At 38.6% G+C, this 15,096-nt stretch overlaps 1 protein-coding gene across 16 annotated transcripts in view; it reads right to left on the bottom strand.

Annotated features, from left to right (window-relative positions):
- The window catches only part of KLF12 (KLF transcription factor 12), a 591,716-nt gene that overhangs the window by 20,144 nt on the left and 556,476 nt on the right, over positions 1 to 15,096 (bottom strand). For 15 of the 16 annotated variants that reach the window (XR_013355728.1, XR_013355729.1, XM_077855379.1 and 12 more), the window contains one exon: positions 13,402 to 13,559. Coding sequence is in view for 14 of the 16 variants with exons in the window: in XM_077855379.1 (XP_077711505.1) it covers positions 13,402 to 13,559 (158 nt within the window). In the remaining 2 variants the exon portion in view is untranslated. Of the gene's footprint in view, positions 1 to 9,233; positions 9,411 to 13,401; positions 13,560 to 15,096 lie in introns of those variants that run through there. The other variant, XM_077855385.1, reaches the window with a different exon arrangement.

Below are 15,096 nucleotides of genomic sequence, written 5' to 3'. Positions count from 1 at the left end.
GACAATTTCCGTATGGAAAGAATTGGCTTGGATGATGAAAGGAGTCAGGCAACTCACAGGGTCTGTGCTTCTACTGCACATAGCTGCTGTGCATCAGGCTGAATGATGGTGACAGTAAACATGATTTCCAGTAATTTCTTCAGGAACTGTGAATTGTCCTTCAACTCATTTGAATTAGATTTCTGCAACTGTGTTATTCAGAAACTGTTTTCCCTAGAAATAAGCTAAAAATAAGAATAGCATGCCCACCTTCTTCCTTCCTTTTGTCTAATTCGCAAGTACCCTTAGAATCCCTAGTGGCAAAATCTTTGAAAGCGTAGTTAATAGTTTTCAAAATAAGTGGAAGTTTTGACTCCACCATCAGGTCATCTTTGATTCTTGTTTCCTCTACTAATCCCGTGAAATAATGAAATGATAGAAAATGGTATCATACATATCTTTACCAATAAGTTTTAGTAGGTGATTTTTCTTTGCTAAATCGAGATATTAAGTTGTTAGTGTCTACGAAAAACTGAAGGACATGATCTGGCTAATTAATTGGTAGCTTAATCCGACACCATACCTTGGGGAGCAGTTTACTAACTTGTAGATCTTCAGTTTTGAAGCGTGAAGTTCTCCATGTCCCATGACAAATCCAAGCCATTTCCACACTTTGTGTTAAAAAAAAAAAAAAAAAAAAAAAGTATCTGGCCATTTTTGAGCACAATCTGTCCTGCTGTGTTCTTTAAAAAACCTGGACTAAGCTATGAGAACCTCTGAAAAAGGAAAATGTTAACCAAAACTAATAGCAAGAGTTTCTATTTTTTAAAGTGGAACAGTCCTATAAAGATGAAAAAGAGAAAAAAAAAGAACAAATGAGGTTTGTTAAGTTTTGTTACAAAATACTCTTTTTAACTCCACTTTTGCGGTTCAAATTAAGTATAATTTTTTATGCATAATTGCCTCTGTGGGGGGTGTATGAGTGCGTGTGCGTGTGTATTCACAGGCATTATTTGAACAGAAGTCTAATTAAGTGTCCTGAGAAAATGAAACTCGTGTCAGGGTTTTTTTTCTTGCAACAGTCAACAAACTGATTTATGATGAGAACCCCTGTCTCCTTCAATCTTGGTTAAAGAAAAGGATTAAGAGTCACTAAATGCATTTCCATGACATTTACCCAGCAGAAGCATAATAAAGTCTAAAGAAAACACCAGGTATTGAATGGATTCCCAAAACCCACGAAACAAAAATAACTTTTTCAGGTACCTCCCATCTTACCATCTGAAATGCTGAAAGGTAAATGTGTACTGAGACAAAAGACAGGTTGCCCTTTCATATTAAAATGACGTGTGAGCAATACACAGAAGAGGAATGTGCAGTTTGTAAAAGTCTGGGTCAAACAAAACAGCCACGTTCTCACATCAGCTTTTCTCTAATATTTTCTCAAGCAACTGAAAAGGAACACCTTTTGCAACAGGAAGCACAGGCAATTTTTTTTTTTTCCAGTTCAGAAGTGCATTTCTGAAATGCGTCCCTGTTTAACTTTTATAAAGTTACTGGGCCCCAGACGCTGACAAATGAGCTTCATTACACTCAAGGCTCAACATATTTGCTGTGACAATCTGTTTCACTTGAGGAATGGTATTTGCATATGGAGGGGTGGGGGTGGGGAAACCAGAATCAAGATTCCTATCTTGTCCTCTGGTTTCTGTTCCATTAGTTCATAAAAGTTCACACAATTTTAGATCAGGGAGGAAATCGGGTACTTTTAAAAGGAGGAAACAGAAAACTAGAGCTGAGATTACAAAGCACCTGACTTGTCCTCAGGGTGGACCAGGCTGCTTTCTGTCTTGGTGGTGTTAAGGTGGCATAAAATAGTGAAGGCTTTGAAATCAGGCAGGAAGCCTGGTCAAAGGCTGGCTCGGTCATCGATCTGCAATTAGGTCTCAGGATGGAGTATTCGGCTTTCTGAAGCACTGTTTCCCCATCTGTCAAATGGACACACTGTTCCTATGCTTGTGAAACTAAGAAGTACACATGGCACATGCCTGAGAAATGAGAGCTGCTTAATAAAAGACTATTTAATTTTATAGTTATGAAATTTAAGGTTTTTCTGTTTTATTCCCCCTAAGAAATATAAGTTAAAAATAGATCCTATTTGCTATTAAAAAAAAAAAAATTAAAGGATTTGTGGTAACCGGATGCAAATCTTGATCTTGATTTTCTTAACATTTTAAGTTTAAAATTACTTTACAGGCCAAACAGAACAATGTAGTATTTTATAATTTGACAAGATCAAGTCAATCAAACACATAATCAATGTTATTAGTCTCCACCCCCACTGAATTGTCTGGGCTAAATTAAGTGTCTTTTTCATTACGTGTAAATGAGACCAAGTGGATTTGTTCTTTCATCCCCATGCAATTCCATAGTGGATATTTTTAATAAAAACAATATTTGCCAAAGCAGATAACACTTTCCGTGCACCACACTTTGTTCTAAGAGCTTTACGGATGTGAATTTTACCAACTTCCTAATGAAGTGGTTGCAGTAACCAACCCCACTTAACCCAGAGTTGGCTTTCTGTAGAGGTGGGATTTGAATCCCGGGAGTCTGACACCAGAGCTCTCATTTGAACCTCTCCTCTGCCTCGCCTCCTGATACGTTAAGTCACTGCTTTAACAAACCAGGATATCTGGTCGGAGCTGGATAAACAGGCTGAAAGTGTGAATTAGGACTTATAGGACAGACAATGTGTTAACACAGAGACTAGCCTTTCTCATGTGGAAATCAAGTATAAACGAACTAAAATATCCTATAACAAAAACATACTTAACTGAAAGCAAAAAGTTCAAGGTCTAAGGGTAATACTTTATTTGGCTCTTCGGAGTTTATATTTCCATGTAGTGACAATATTTATTTTCCGATGTTTCTGGTTATATTTTCCTTTCGGTTTCTTTTGCAGAGACTTCTTCCTTTACCTGTCACCTAGATGTCTACTAGGATTTTGACTCTGACTTCTTCTCACCTGCATATGTTCTCCTTGGCTCCCCTGGCTTTCACCACAACTTGTCAGGAAAAGATTCCTAAGAAGCTACACCTCAGCCTTTCTCCTAGGAGCATTATGGAGAGATCTACCATGGAAGTGGCAGTCCAAAAGCAATCTCAACATGATCAAAACTGTACTTAGCATCTACCTAACCAAGACAAGTTTCTGCTTCTGTTTTGTTATCTGGAAAAAAGGCAATCCCACCCCTGAGGTATCAAGTTATAAACTTCTCTGGTTGGGGGGATTTCTGGGACTCTTCACCGTCACTCTCTGCTTGCCCCAACCTGATGATTACACCTGCCAGTTCTGCCTTCCAAATATCTGTCCAGTTTATCCCCCCAATGGTAGGTGGTCTGTCTTTAACTTCTTGCCACCTTCCACCAATACCAATTTTGTTTTTTGTTTTTTTTTGTTTTTTTTTTTTTAATTTTTACTTATTTATGATAGTCACAGAGAGAGAGAGAGAGAGAGAGAGAGAGGCAGAGACACAGGCAGAGGGAGAAGCAGGCTCCATGCCCCGGGAGCCCGATGTGGGACTCGATCCCGGGTCTCCAGGATCGCGCCCCGGGCCAAAGGCAGGCGCCAAACCGCTGCGCCACCCAGGGATCCCCCAATACCAATTTTGAATGGTTCTGTTTCTCTGTCTTATGTGCTACCCCTTCCAATTCCGTCTGGGCTATACTAGAGGGAAACTTTCTCAAGGACAATCTGATCATGTTGCTCCTTGGTACCCTGGACACATCCAAATTAAACTGTCATCACACCCTACTATGATTGCTGGTTTTCCTGTCTACCCACCCCACTCAGCAGTTCTGTAGAGGATGGCTTTGAGCTTTCTTTATCCCTATATCCCCAGGGCCTACACAGCTCAGTGCTAATAAATGCTTGTTGGTTCAATGAATGACACTTTAACTTCAAAAACCTCATGTTCTTTTAAAAATATAACATGCAACAGTCAATTTAAGAGTAATCTAGGGGCTGGGGGCACCTGGTTGGCTCGGACAGTAGAGCTTGTGATTCTTGATCTTGGGGTCATGGGTTCAAATCCCATGTTGGGTGTAGAGCTTACTGAAAAAAAAGAAAGGCTTCCGGGTGGCTCAGTCGGTTAAGCCTCCGATTCTTGGTTTCGGCTCAGGCCATGATCCCAGGGTCGTGAGATCAAGACTCCATTGGGCTCTGTGCTCACTGAAGAGTATGCTTGAGATCTTCTCTTTCCCTCTGCCCTTCCCCCTGCTTGTGCTATCTCTTTCTCTGTAACATAAATAAAATCTTAAAAAAAAAGTAATCTATTTTGTGAGGCAGAGTCCATCTATCTCTAGCATTCTATCTATTCTACTACCTTTTCAATTCTAATTAATTAGAATATGTATTTTTGAAAGGGAAAATAAATTTGGGAGGTTTTATTTAAAATGAGTGCCATTTAAAGGTCTGGTCTGCAAACAAATTATCTCATTTTAAGCCTTTAAAATTAGTAATATGACATGTGATTGAGTCTTCTATTTTGCTGCTCAAGTGAGGATTAATTGTGTTAATCTTTAAAACGATATATTTACTTTATAATTCTGTTTATTCTTATTTATGGAGATTTTAATTGAACTATCTTAAGTATAATAAACATTATTTTTAATATATTCTTTAGGAGTATATATATTTTCTGCAAAGATACAACTCCTCATTATCATTAATAATTTCATTAAACAGGATGCCTGGGTGGCTCAGTGGTTGAGTGTCTGCTTTCAGCTCAGGACGTGACCCAGAGTCCCAGGATCGAGTCCCTACATCGGGCTCCCTGCATGGAGCCTGCTTCTCCCTCTGCCTATGTCTCTGCCTCTCTCTCTCTCGTGAATAAATAAAATCTTTTTAAAAATAATAATTTCATTAGACAATAAATTTTATATTAGCATCAGTTAATTTTGCCATTCAGGATAGGATGACCAAAACTCAAAATCTAGGGGCACCTGGGTGGCTCAGTGGTTGAGTGTCTACCTTTGGCTCAGGGTGTGATCCTTGGGGTCCTGGGATTGAGTCTTCCATCTGCTTCTTCCTCTGCCTATGTCTCTGCCTCTCTGTCTGTGTCTCTCATGAATAAATAAATAAAATCTTTTTTTTTTTTTTTAAAGAAACTCACAAGCTAGTCATTCTTTGATAGAACATGAGAAAGTACAAAGGCTGAGGATATTATTACCCCATTCCTGCTTACAATACAATTTTGATTAGTACATGGATAAAATAAACACAGGGCATGGTCATAAGATGCCCTAGTGTTTTTAACTTTTCACTGTCATTACTGATTTGTGTGCTGACACAAAAATAATTAAGAAGCAAAACTCATTTAGTAACTTATTTATTTAACTGAGGTAATAATTGGTGGCTGTTTTAAAAGCCATTACTTTTCTAAATACATGAAAAAGATGAATTTATTTTTAAAACAAATTAAATAAGGTAACGCTTTTTTTAGAGGGGGGGAACATGTGCACATGCGTGGTGGGGGAGGGGCAAAGGGAGGAGGAGAGGGGCAGAGAGAGAGAGAGAAATAAAGAGAGAGAGAGAGAATATCTTAAGCAGGTTCCATGCCCAGCATGGGGTCTGACATGGGGCTCAATCTCACAACCCTGAGATCATGACCTGAGCCAAAACCATGACTAAACCACCCAGGCACGCCAAAATAAGGTTAACACTTTTAAAACCAAATCAAACAAAATATGTACAGCATTGGTACCTGTGTTCAGATAATTGTAAATCTTAGACTCGACATGGTTCCATATAATAGTTCTCTAGGACAGGTTAAAGTAACTCCTCCATAAATGAAAACAAGTGCAACACTTTCATAGCACTTTGTTTTTGATCCAGATTACTCAGGTTCCTTTTAAGAAATGGCACTTTGATGCTTGTTCTCAGGGGTAGGAGATGTTCACCACCTGCAGTCAGGGCCAATCACCCCTTCTGGGCTGCTACAGCAACTCATGTCAGGCTCACTTGTGGCTTTCCTATCATGCTGCACAAGGTGGAAGCTTGTGGACACGGCTGTCTCCGCCACCACACTTAGAACTCCTCACCGTCTTCATCTTCACAGCAGACCCATTACTATGCAGAGAGCTGTGCACTGAACAAGCACTCAAGAGCTGCCTATTTAATTATTAATGCTTCTGGTCCTTGTCTTCTCACGGGCTTTCTAACAAAGTAAAATTTTAATAGACTCAGAAGAAAGACCAGTTCATATTAATGAAAAGCTTTAAAAATAGACTATTTAAAGTCACTTGTTATCTTATTACTTCAAAGTACTCAAATGACCGTCACTAAACAGGTAGGAACTGCTGGCTCCACACGCATAGGAATGTGGCTCTGGTAGAGAGGAGGCTGGCAGGTTATTAGCAAACCCATCAGGACCGGGTATAGTGACAATAGGACAGGATCTAAAGAAACTGGAGTTTGAATCCCAGCTCCACAGCTTGTCCACTATAGGTAAGTAGGTAAGTGTTCTAACCTTTCAGGGAATTTACGGATGTGATTAAGATATGTAAAGTGCTAATAGAGCTGAGCACCATGCCTAGGATCTGACAGGTCCTCAGGAAATGTCTGCTCTCTCCCACCTGTGGTCTCCACATCTGTTCACAGCTTACTTGAACCACACGTACCATCTTCAAAGCTTCCCTCTTCCCCACCCTCATGTCCCGTCAGATGGAAGACCCTGTTGTATCTGCTGGGGCAATGTTTCCCACAGACTTCCCTTTGTGTTGTGACATGGAAATGCCCAAAGGCTCTAGGGCCAGGGAGGATTCATTCCACCTGCCTCTACCTCTAGGGAAGGAGGGTAGTCAGTCTGCTTAACAAACCAGGGGATGCTTAGACAGTTTTGAAAAATTAAAAGAGTTTCTGAAAAAGCAGGAAGAAAGGAGGTCCCTTAGGCAGGCCATTACGGGTCGGGGTGGGGGGAACCATGAATGAGCTCCATATAGTTGAGCACATTTGGAGATTCATTCATTTGTATGACTGAGGAAAAAGGGGAATCAGGATAGGGTCAGCAAATGAAATTTAATAGATTAACAGGAGTCAGATGAGAGGGCCTTATGCCCAGAGTATGAAGGTGTCTTCAAATCCCCTGGCCATAATAGATCATTCCCACTGTGTTGTTCAGTCATTTTGCTTCTACCTTTATTATAGGGCTTTGCACATGTGGCCTTTGTTATGACTCTTCATATGACTCTTACCTAGTACATTTATGGACCTGTCCATTGAAGATGGGGGCTCTGCCTCTTTCTTTCTTCTTCAAGAAAAAAATCCGTAATGCCTCAGACACAGAAAATGCTCAATAAGTATTTGTCTCATTAAATCTGTCTACACATGAGTTTTTCCAAGTGGAAAACTATGATTTACTAAGTATTTTAAATATATTCCTTATAAGACTATTTATATCATCCTTTGATGATAAACAGGACTTATTAAACAAGTTAGATTTCATTCAACTTTTTCTGAATTACAAAAAATTAAAATTAGTAGGGTCTCAAGTACAGAAATGATGTGATTATGGCTGCTTGTGATGAGTATACACTAAATGATCCACGCTTTTTTTTTGCCTTGAACTTCCTGGTCACATTAACAACATATACCTCTGCCGATATTCATATGCACATAATTTCAATTCAATGAATAATTACTGAGTTCCTGAGATGCGCGAGTCACCATATTTACTGGGGATATAAAACTGATGCCCCCTGTCATAATTACGCAACAATGTGCTACACGTTTATGTTCAAAAATAAAAATGAAACAGAAAACCTGAGAGTCACAGACTGAAGTAGGTTGTCTAAGTGCCAACCAGCTGGGGCCCAAGGACAGATTCAAACTTTCGTCTCTGACTTCAACTTCTATTTCTATTACGGTTTTCTATTTCTCAGCAAGTACCAATATGCTCATACTTATGAGTGGTTTGGCCAAGACTTACCAACAACTTGTTGGGAAAGGATTTTTACCTGAAAAATGTCGGTTTGTTCTTAAGTGATTAATTATCTTGGCATCACTAAGCCCTATGCTTTATCTAACAACAAATCTAGACAGCGGGACATAGAGCTTTATACGAAGGAGTTATTTAATTAATGAAGACAGATGTGGAAGTATAAGCAGCACCCCATTACCTGATCAAGCAACTACAAGACCTATGAAGAAAAGGCCACTAATATGCATGGCTGTCCCAGAACTCACGAGTTTCTTTGTAGGAATATCATCAAACCATTTCAGAATCTCACCCAGTTAAACAAGATGTCAAATAGGAAGCAAGAAATGTAGGAATAGCAGTGAAAAATGAGGCAAGTAAAAAGAGTGAAAAAGCATGGAATCTGCAAGCATTTAGGATAGATGTGTGTCTGAATGTGTGTGCATGTGTGCATATATGCGTGTTCCTAATGCCTCATCATTATCTAATATTAATTACAGCACGGTATTAATTACAAAAGCATCATTCCTCAAGGGAAGAGCTAAATAATACATCATTTCCTTCATTTGTAAAAGGAAGGGCACATTTTAGAGACTTAAATCACAGCTGGTTAATAATTTTAAAGTATCCATATGAGTTAACTTCTTTGACGTGTAAAATTCAGATAGGAATTACTTTTGATAAAGCCAGACAGATAAGAAATGTGATTGCTTTATAGTTACTAACTCCTAAAATTTAGGCATACAGCTTTCATATGAATTAAAATGAATACTAGACAACACTGACTAAATAAGCCTCACAGATTTATTAGAGAATAGGATATCAAGTTGGAATATAAAATATTCCCAGATTCATTTGAAACTGAGTATTTTTATATGTTAAAATTACTCTTTTAAAAATATGGTTTTAAAGTTATATTTTCTTTTCTTTGTTCAACATTAAATTGCAATATTTTGCAGGACACTGATAATTATGTCATGTGCCACATGCCACCAGAAGGTTCTAGCTGACTTTCAGACCCTCAGATGAGACCCAACATCTGGGTGTAGTGCACCATCTAGTGGCTAAAAGAATCACTGATGTCTGAACGTTAATTAACTTGCTTGTTCCGCATTTTTAGAAAATACTGGGACATATATTTTTTAGAAAATAAGAGAATTGTAAACAGCAATAGCAGATTCCTAAGACTATTTCCTTCAAAAATTTATATTTAAACCATTTAATGAGCAATAAAATTCTCAAAATGAGGGAAATTCATAGTACATGCTAGTTAATGTGTAACAAAGGTTTAAATGACCATTAATTTAATTATACCACATTCATTTAAATACACTGCACACTGCTTCATGGAGAGGAGACACGATTTATACCAGTGAATAGGAAAAATGTACCTGCTGACAACCATGTGTACAGGATTGCTGAGATATATTTTTTTCCTCCTTTTTACTGCACCTTAAACAATTTACCACAGGCAAGTGTTAGTAAAGGCAGTTGAAAGTGTTCAGTCAAATCTTTATGTTATTATCTAAACTGCATGGTCTTGGTCATGACAATACACTTAAATTATTTTTAAATTTAAAAAGGCACTCTTTAGCATTTCTCTTTAAATTGCTAGTATCTAGGAAATGTTCCTCTTTTTCACTTCTACAAATGTGTTTAATTTACTGTGTAAGTTCTAAATAGATGACTGATCACGTACTAATAGAACACAAAAGATCAAGTGTTAAAGGTAAAGTTAACGTGACTTTATCAAAGAAAATTTCTTATTGCTACTTGCTCACTTCCCATAGCGTGCGTACTTGTCATAAGTCATCTGCTATAATCCCAAGCTCTACATTCACTGTTATTGGTCACACACAAATAACTTACTCAATGTGCCTGAAGCAAAGGTAAGACTAAGATACTTATTAAAAGCAAAGCAAGCCAACCCCAATCCCTATACAACATGTGTTGATTTCATTTTGAACACAAAGTTGAGAAATCTTGAATTATAAATCAGAAACACGTAAAGGCTCACTTTGAACTAGTGGTAGCAAATCAACCCAAATTCATTCTTTCTTTTTAAAAGGGCTATTATTTGATAACCTAGTAGGCCATGTTTAAAGAGTAAATATCTCTCTGCTAAGTGGATGAGTGGATCTGGCATGTCTTGGTTTGGAGCAGGAATTTCAACAAGGACTTGCTGATGTTGATGTGAGATCAGGAAAGAGGGACTGGAAATAGGGTCAGTTAGGTAGATTTTTTAGCTACTGGTTAATGAATTAAGACTCAGTTGGATGGAAGTCTCTGGGATCACATCTTAGGGCTTTTTCCTTAAACCTGTCCTACTTATTAACACCTGGCAAAAATGGAGATGCTGAAAGAGAGAACTAAATGTAGGTGGGGAAAGGTTTCCAAGTCATCAACTTATTAGAAGAATGGGTCCAAGTCAATCAAATGGATGTAGAATAATAATTTCCCAAACCTGAAAGGGCATGTGTAGCCCTCAGAACACCAACTCTGTCCTGTATCACCCACAGAAGATCATCCAGCCTGTGGCGAAATGTGTTCAAACAGAGGAAATACACTACTCCTGAGGGAGCCATCCCTGGAGAGACAGGTCCAATTATCAACACAACATTGGATGTTAAGGTTTAAAGGTAATCGGTTATAGGTACAAAAGATGGACAAGATGTAGATCTCAGCAGTCTTTGATTTGGATGACTTAATGGAGAGTCCACTGCTAAAAGGCTTCCAACTTTCTTTTGCATTTTAAGAGACGTCCTTTAACATAATCTCTTCCCTCCATTTGTAGTGTGGAAACTTAATAAGACACAGTGCCATATATCTAGAAAAACATGGCTAAGAGGGTATGTGATTTGGAGAAATGAAGATGCTTGTGATTCATGATGGGTTTGCGAGCAGCACCGGGCCAGGAAGTGAAAATAAGAGCATGATAGCTGGAGCTATTCTATTCAACCAGAAGGTACTCTGAGCCAAACAATGCCATGAGAGGTGATTCAATACTGATGAGATGAGGACTCTGCCCTCAGAAATTTCACCCAACTTGTCTTGCTCTCTGCCACTTGCAAAAACATAAGCTCACTGCCGTGGGAACAATACTTGACCAGGAGCCACCACTGCAGAAATGGGATAATGACAGCTCCAATCACGGGTGTTGTGAGGATCAAATAAAACATAAGATGTGTGCATGTGCAGAAAACTGCATCGCAGTGACTTGTTCTTCGTGAGAGATGACACCCAGGGGATTCCCGTAGTTAGGAAACAAAGTAGACTCTCTGGTGTAGAAGGTCCATGTGGACTCTAAGAGTCTATGATTTCATTTTATTAATAACCCAAGCTAATTAATTCTGCTTTAATATTCAAAGTTTATATTGCTTTGAATTATAATGCATACACCATGTCCCCCCTACTTTCATAGTATATGTTCACCCCTGTAAGATGCAACTTCTTAATGCCACAGAGTTAGATCCTTTACTAGTCCCTAATTAAGCTTTTTCCCCTCATCCACTGTTTATCACTTGGATAAATAGAACAGAGGTATCTGTGTACAACTGAGGCTAATCTGTATTTCAGAAAGTTCAAGGAATAACTCAAAATATATGATGATTTACTGAAGAAAGGTCCTTCTTTTTTTTTTTTTTTAAACCGAAATGCTCCCATTGAAAGTCAGTAATGTGACCTGATCATACCGGCAACTGTGATTTCTGTTCATTATCTAATGACAGGATGGAACATGCTTATTTGACTTTCATGTTTTTATACTCATTCTTTGCCTCAGTGGCAAAGAAACTGATTCTCAAAAACAGAGCCTAAGAAATAGATGAAAACCTCTCCTGGGGAAGCTCAGAATCAATGGAGAAGCAAGAATCTGGAATTAAGTACAAAAAGGAAAAGGATTGGGAGAAGAGAGGAAAGATGAAGAGGTAGTTTGCAAAATATGTTAAATTATTAGAAGTATTCAAAGTTATGTTATATAACATATATTATATGTTAGATGAGGAAAAGTAAACTCCAGATTCTACAATGTTTTCTGACTTTAGACAAGCCTCCTCCACCAGAACCTCATCACTCTCACACACACACACACACACACACACACACACACAAATGATGCCTTGTCTCAATGTTTGGAGTCATGGAACAGTTTCTGTAAAGCAGCTTTGGAAACCGTCTAATAACATGACTAAATAAATGGCAACAGATGCTGGCGTAAATGATTTTGCTACCTCAGCCGGGAAATGGTGTTCATAGTGTGGTTATTTTAATATATTTGAGATGGCAATACTATTCAAAGCCCAACAGAAGCCTGTTACACTTGCAGTTTCTAGTTCAAGGCAGATGCTGGCATCCGATTCCTGTCAAGGAGAGTCATTGGATTCAGCTTGCTTGATCTGTGGCACATTGCTACCAGAACTTACCAGGCATGTGTATGAATACATTTCCCTTCCCTATCTGATTCTGTGTCTTTGGGCTTTACACATTCTAGTCACCACTTTTCCTAGAAAAGGTAGGTGGGGCCCTCTTTCAACCTTTGGTATCTTCCCAGAGCCTTACCAGCCACCACTCCCCCCCCACACACACACACCCCATGGTTCCCAACAGGATCCAGAAGCCTAAGGAAGCCAGAGGATGCCGGCCAAGCAACACACAAGGGGCAGGACGGAAGGGGGTGCAGGGGGCTGAGAGTCACTAGGTTATTTCCTGGGTGGGTGGATGGATGGATGAGTGGATATATGAGTACATGGATGGGGATATGGATGGATGGAGAGGTAGATGGATTGGGGAGGGTGTGGATAGGTGGAAGGTGACAAAGTCAGTAAATCATATGTGGTCACAATTTCTTTCTCTGTAAACTAAATATTAAAAATCCTCTCTCTGTATATAAAATGCCAGTAAAAAGTAAATGGAATCATGTGAAAATATTTTTATACTCCTAACAGTGCTATATATAATGTATGTCAATTTTATTTTATTTTTTTGGTTTATTTGGTTATTTGGGGGAAGAGACTGAGGGGGGAGAAAACATGATCCAAGTGGTGTTTAAAATGCTAACTTTAAGAGGACCGAATGATTTTGTTCAGCTTATTCTTCATTGTGCTTTACGGACATTTTAAAATCTGCTAAACTAGACAATGGTGAAGTGGCAATACTGATTATGAAAAAGGCTAGATCACTGTGTCATACCATCATAAACGTCCTTAACACACAGAGGACATACTTCATTGGTTGCTACGGTTCCCTAAAACTTAAGCCTTTGTTAAGGGAGAGAGGGGAACGCATTCCCCTCAGAAAGGAAGTAGACTTCAGATGACTATATAACGAGCAAGTCTAAAAGCCATTCCAGTGTACTCAGGACCCTGGAGTCAAGCAGTGGCCGCTTTGGGACTTTCAGTGACCCCCTCCCCCGCCCTCCCCTTCCCCTCAGTGAGAAGCCCTGTACCTGTATGTGTCCTTCGATGAGCCTTCAGGTGAGAACTTTTTGTGTATACTTTGTTGCATCCCTCAAAATCACATCTGTGGATACGCCGTTTTCTGGAGTCTGGGGATTCAGATCGTCTCTGGCGTCTTGTGCTCTCAATACTAAATGGTGAAATTGAACTGGAAAAAAAAGAAGTGGAGTTAAGTGGTGAGCAACACAGCCCTCTGTTTGCATTCTAGTGGCATGCCACCTCAGCCTCACGCTCTGTAGCTTCATACAGACTCAAGGCCCCACGGCTGCACTGCCTGCTGTCACTTTCTTGAATGTAACTTCATGTCTCAATCTTGAAGGCAGGCAGCTTGGCCTATTTCTGATAAAACACTCCTCCAGAGAGAAAGACACGCTTAAAACAACAAGACAAAAACGAAAACTAAATAAAAGCAGTGGTAGGTAAGCAGATCCTCCTTATCAAAAGAAACAATCTGGAACTTTGAATGGCACTTACAGGGAATATTTTTGGAAGCCCTGCTACAGACAGACAAAATGAATGCATTTAGGAAATAACACGAGGGTCTGAACTGCACGTGACAGCATATAAAATCATGTAAAATCACAGGGTACATTTCAAAACAAGTGAGGTCAGGCTAAAAGAAATGACATCAGTACATCAATAACAATGACTCATGACAAGCTATTTCTGTTCAGTAAAATGCACTTGACATTTAACTTTTCCAGTTGGTGGTTTTTCATGGTGAGGAATAAAGTACATTGTATTTAAAGATTAGCTGTACCACCATTATGAGAAAAAGTTTTAACTATGAAATTTGGCCCTGACTTGCACGTTGTTTAATCTTCATGCCACAGTAGAAAAACAGGATTAGTTTGTAACGTCAGGTAATTGATTAACATGTACTTCTTCAAACCTTAATCTCTTTTGATTGAGGTAGAAATGAAGAATATGACTAATCGTTTTTAGTTACCCATGAAGTTCTATACTAACACATCACATCCATATTTCTACTGTAAAAAAATATACCACTGTTCATATTAAGACATATTTTCTTTCAGTTTTTTTCATGTTTTGATGCTTTTCAGAATTAATTCTTATTAGTAAATTGCCTCTTTTAGAAAAAGAGAATGATTCTGAGCAAGAGTTCTTTGAAGAAAGCGAAGTTTAAGCTTCACTTAAGCAGATTACAGGTAAAGGTAAACGCCCACCCTTGTCTTTCATCCTCCTCCCAGGGAAAACTTCTGTCATCATTTTTCTTTAAATTCAATTCTTTCATATTATCCTTCCCTATACATACCCACAGTCATAGAAACTCATAATATTGTTTTGCTTTTTAAGAGACATATAAATATCATCATACTGTTCACATCGTTTTGCAAATTGCTCTATGCTTGCCTTTTATTCACTCAACATTAAGCATGTGAGATTATCCATGTTGATGCCAACACTGTCGTTTATTTGAAGTGCTATATAACTCATCTATTCTAAGAGGTTTTTTTTTTCATATTTTAATGTCTCTAAAATCAGATGCTTCTTACAATTGATGGCTTAATGTAGTTTAACTGGCAAAATTTTTTTATTAGTGGTACATAAAGGCATGGTGCATTTTAAAATATGTGGTATTTTAACTTGGATCAGGGGTTGGTAAACTTTTTCTGTAAAGGGCTAGATGGCAAATATTTTGCTTTGACTTTGAGAGTCATACA

Source organism: Canis aureus, chromosome 17 (genome assembly GCF_053574225.1).
Source record: "Canis aureus isolate CA01 chromosome 17, VMU_Caureus_v.1.0, whole genome shotgun sequence".
NCBI lineage: Eukaryota > Metazoa > Chordata > Mammalia > Carnivora > Canidae > Canis > Canis aureus.
The sequence above is the reverse complement of the archived record's forward strand: the minus strand, read 5'-3'. Positions and strand labels throughout refer to the sequence as shown.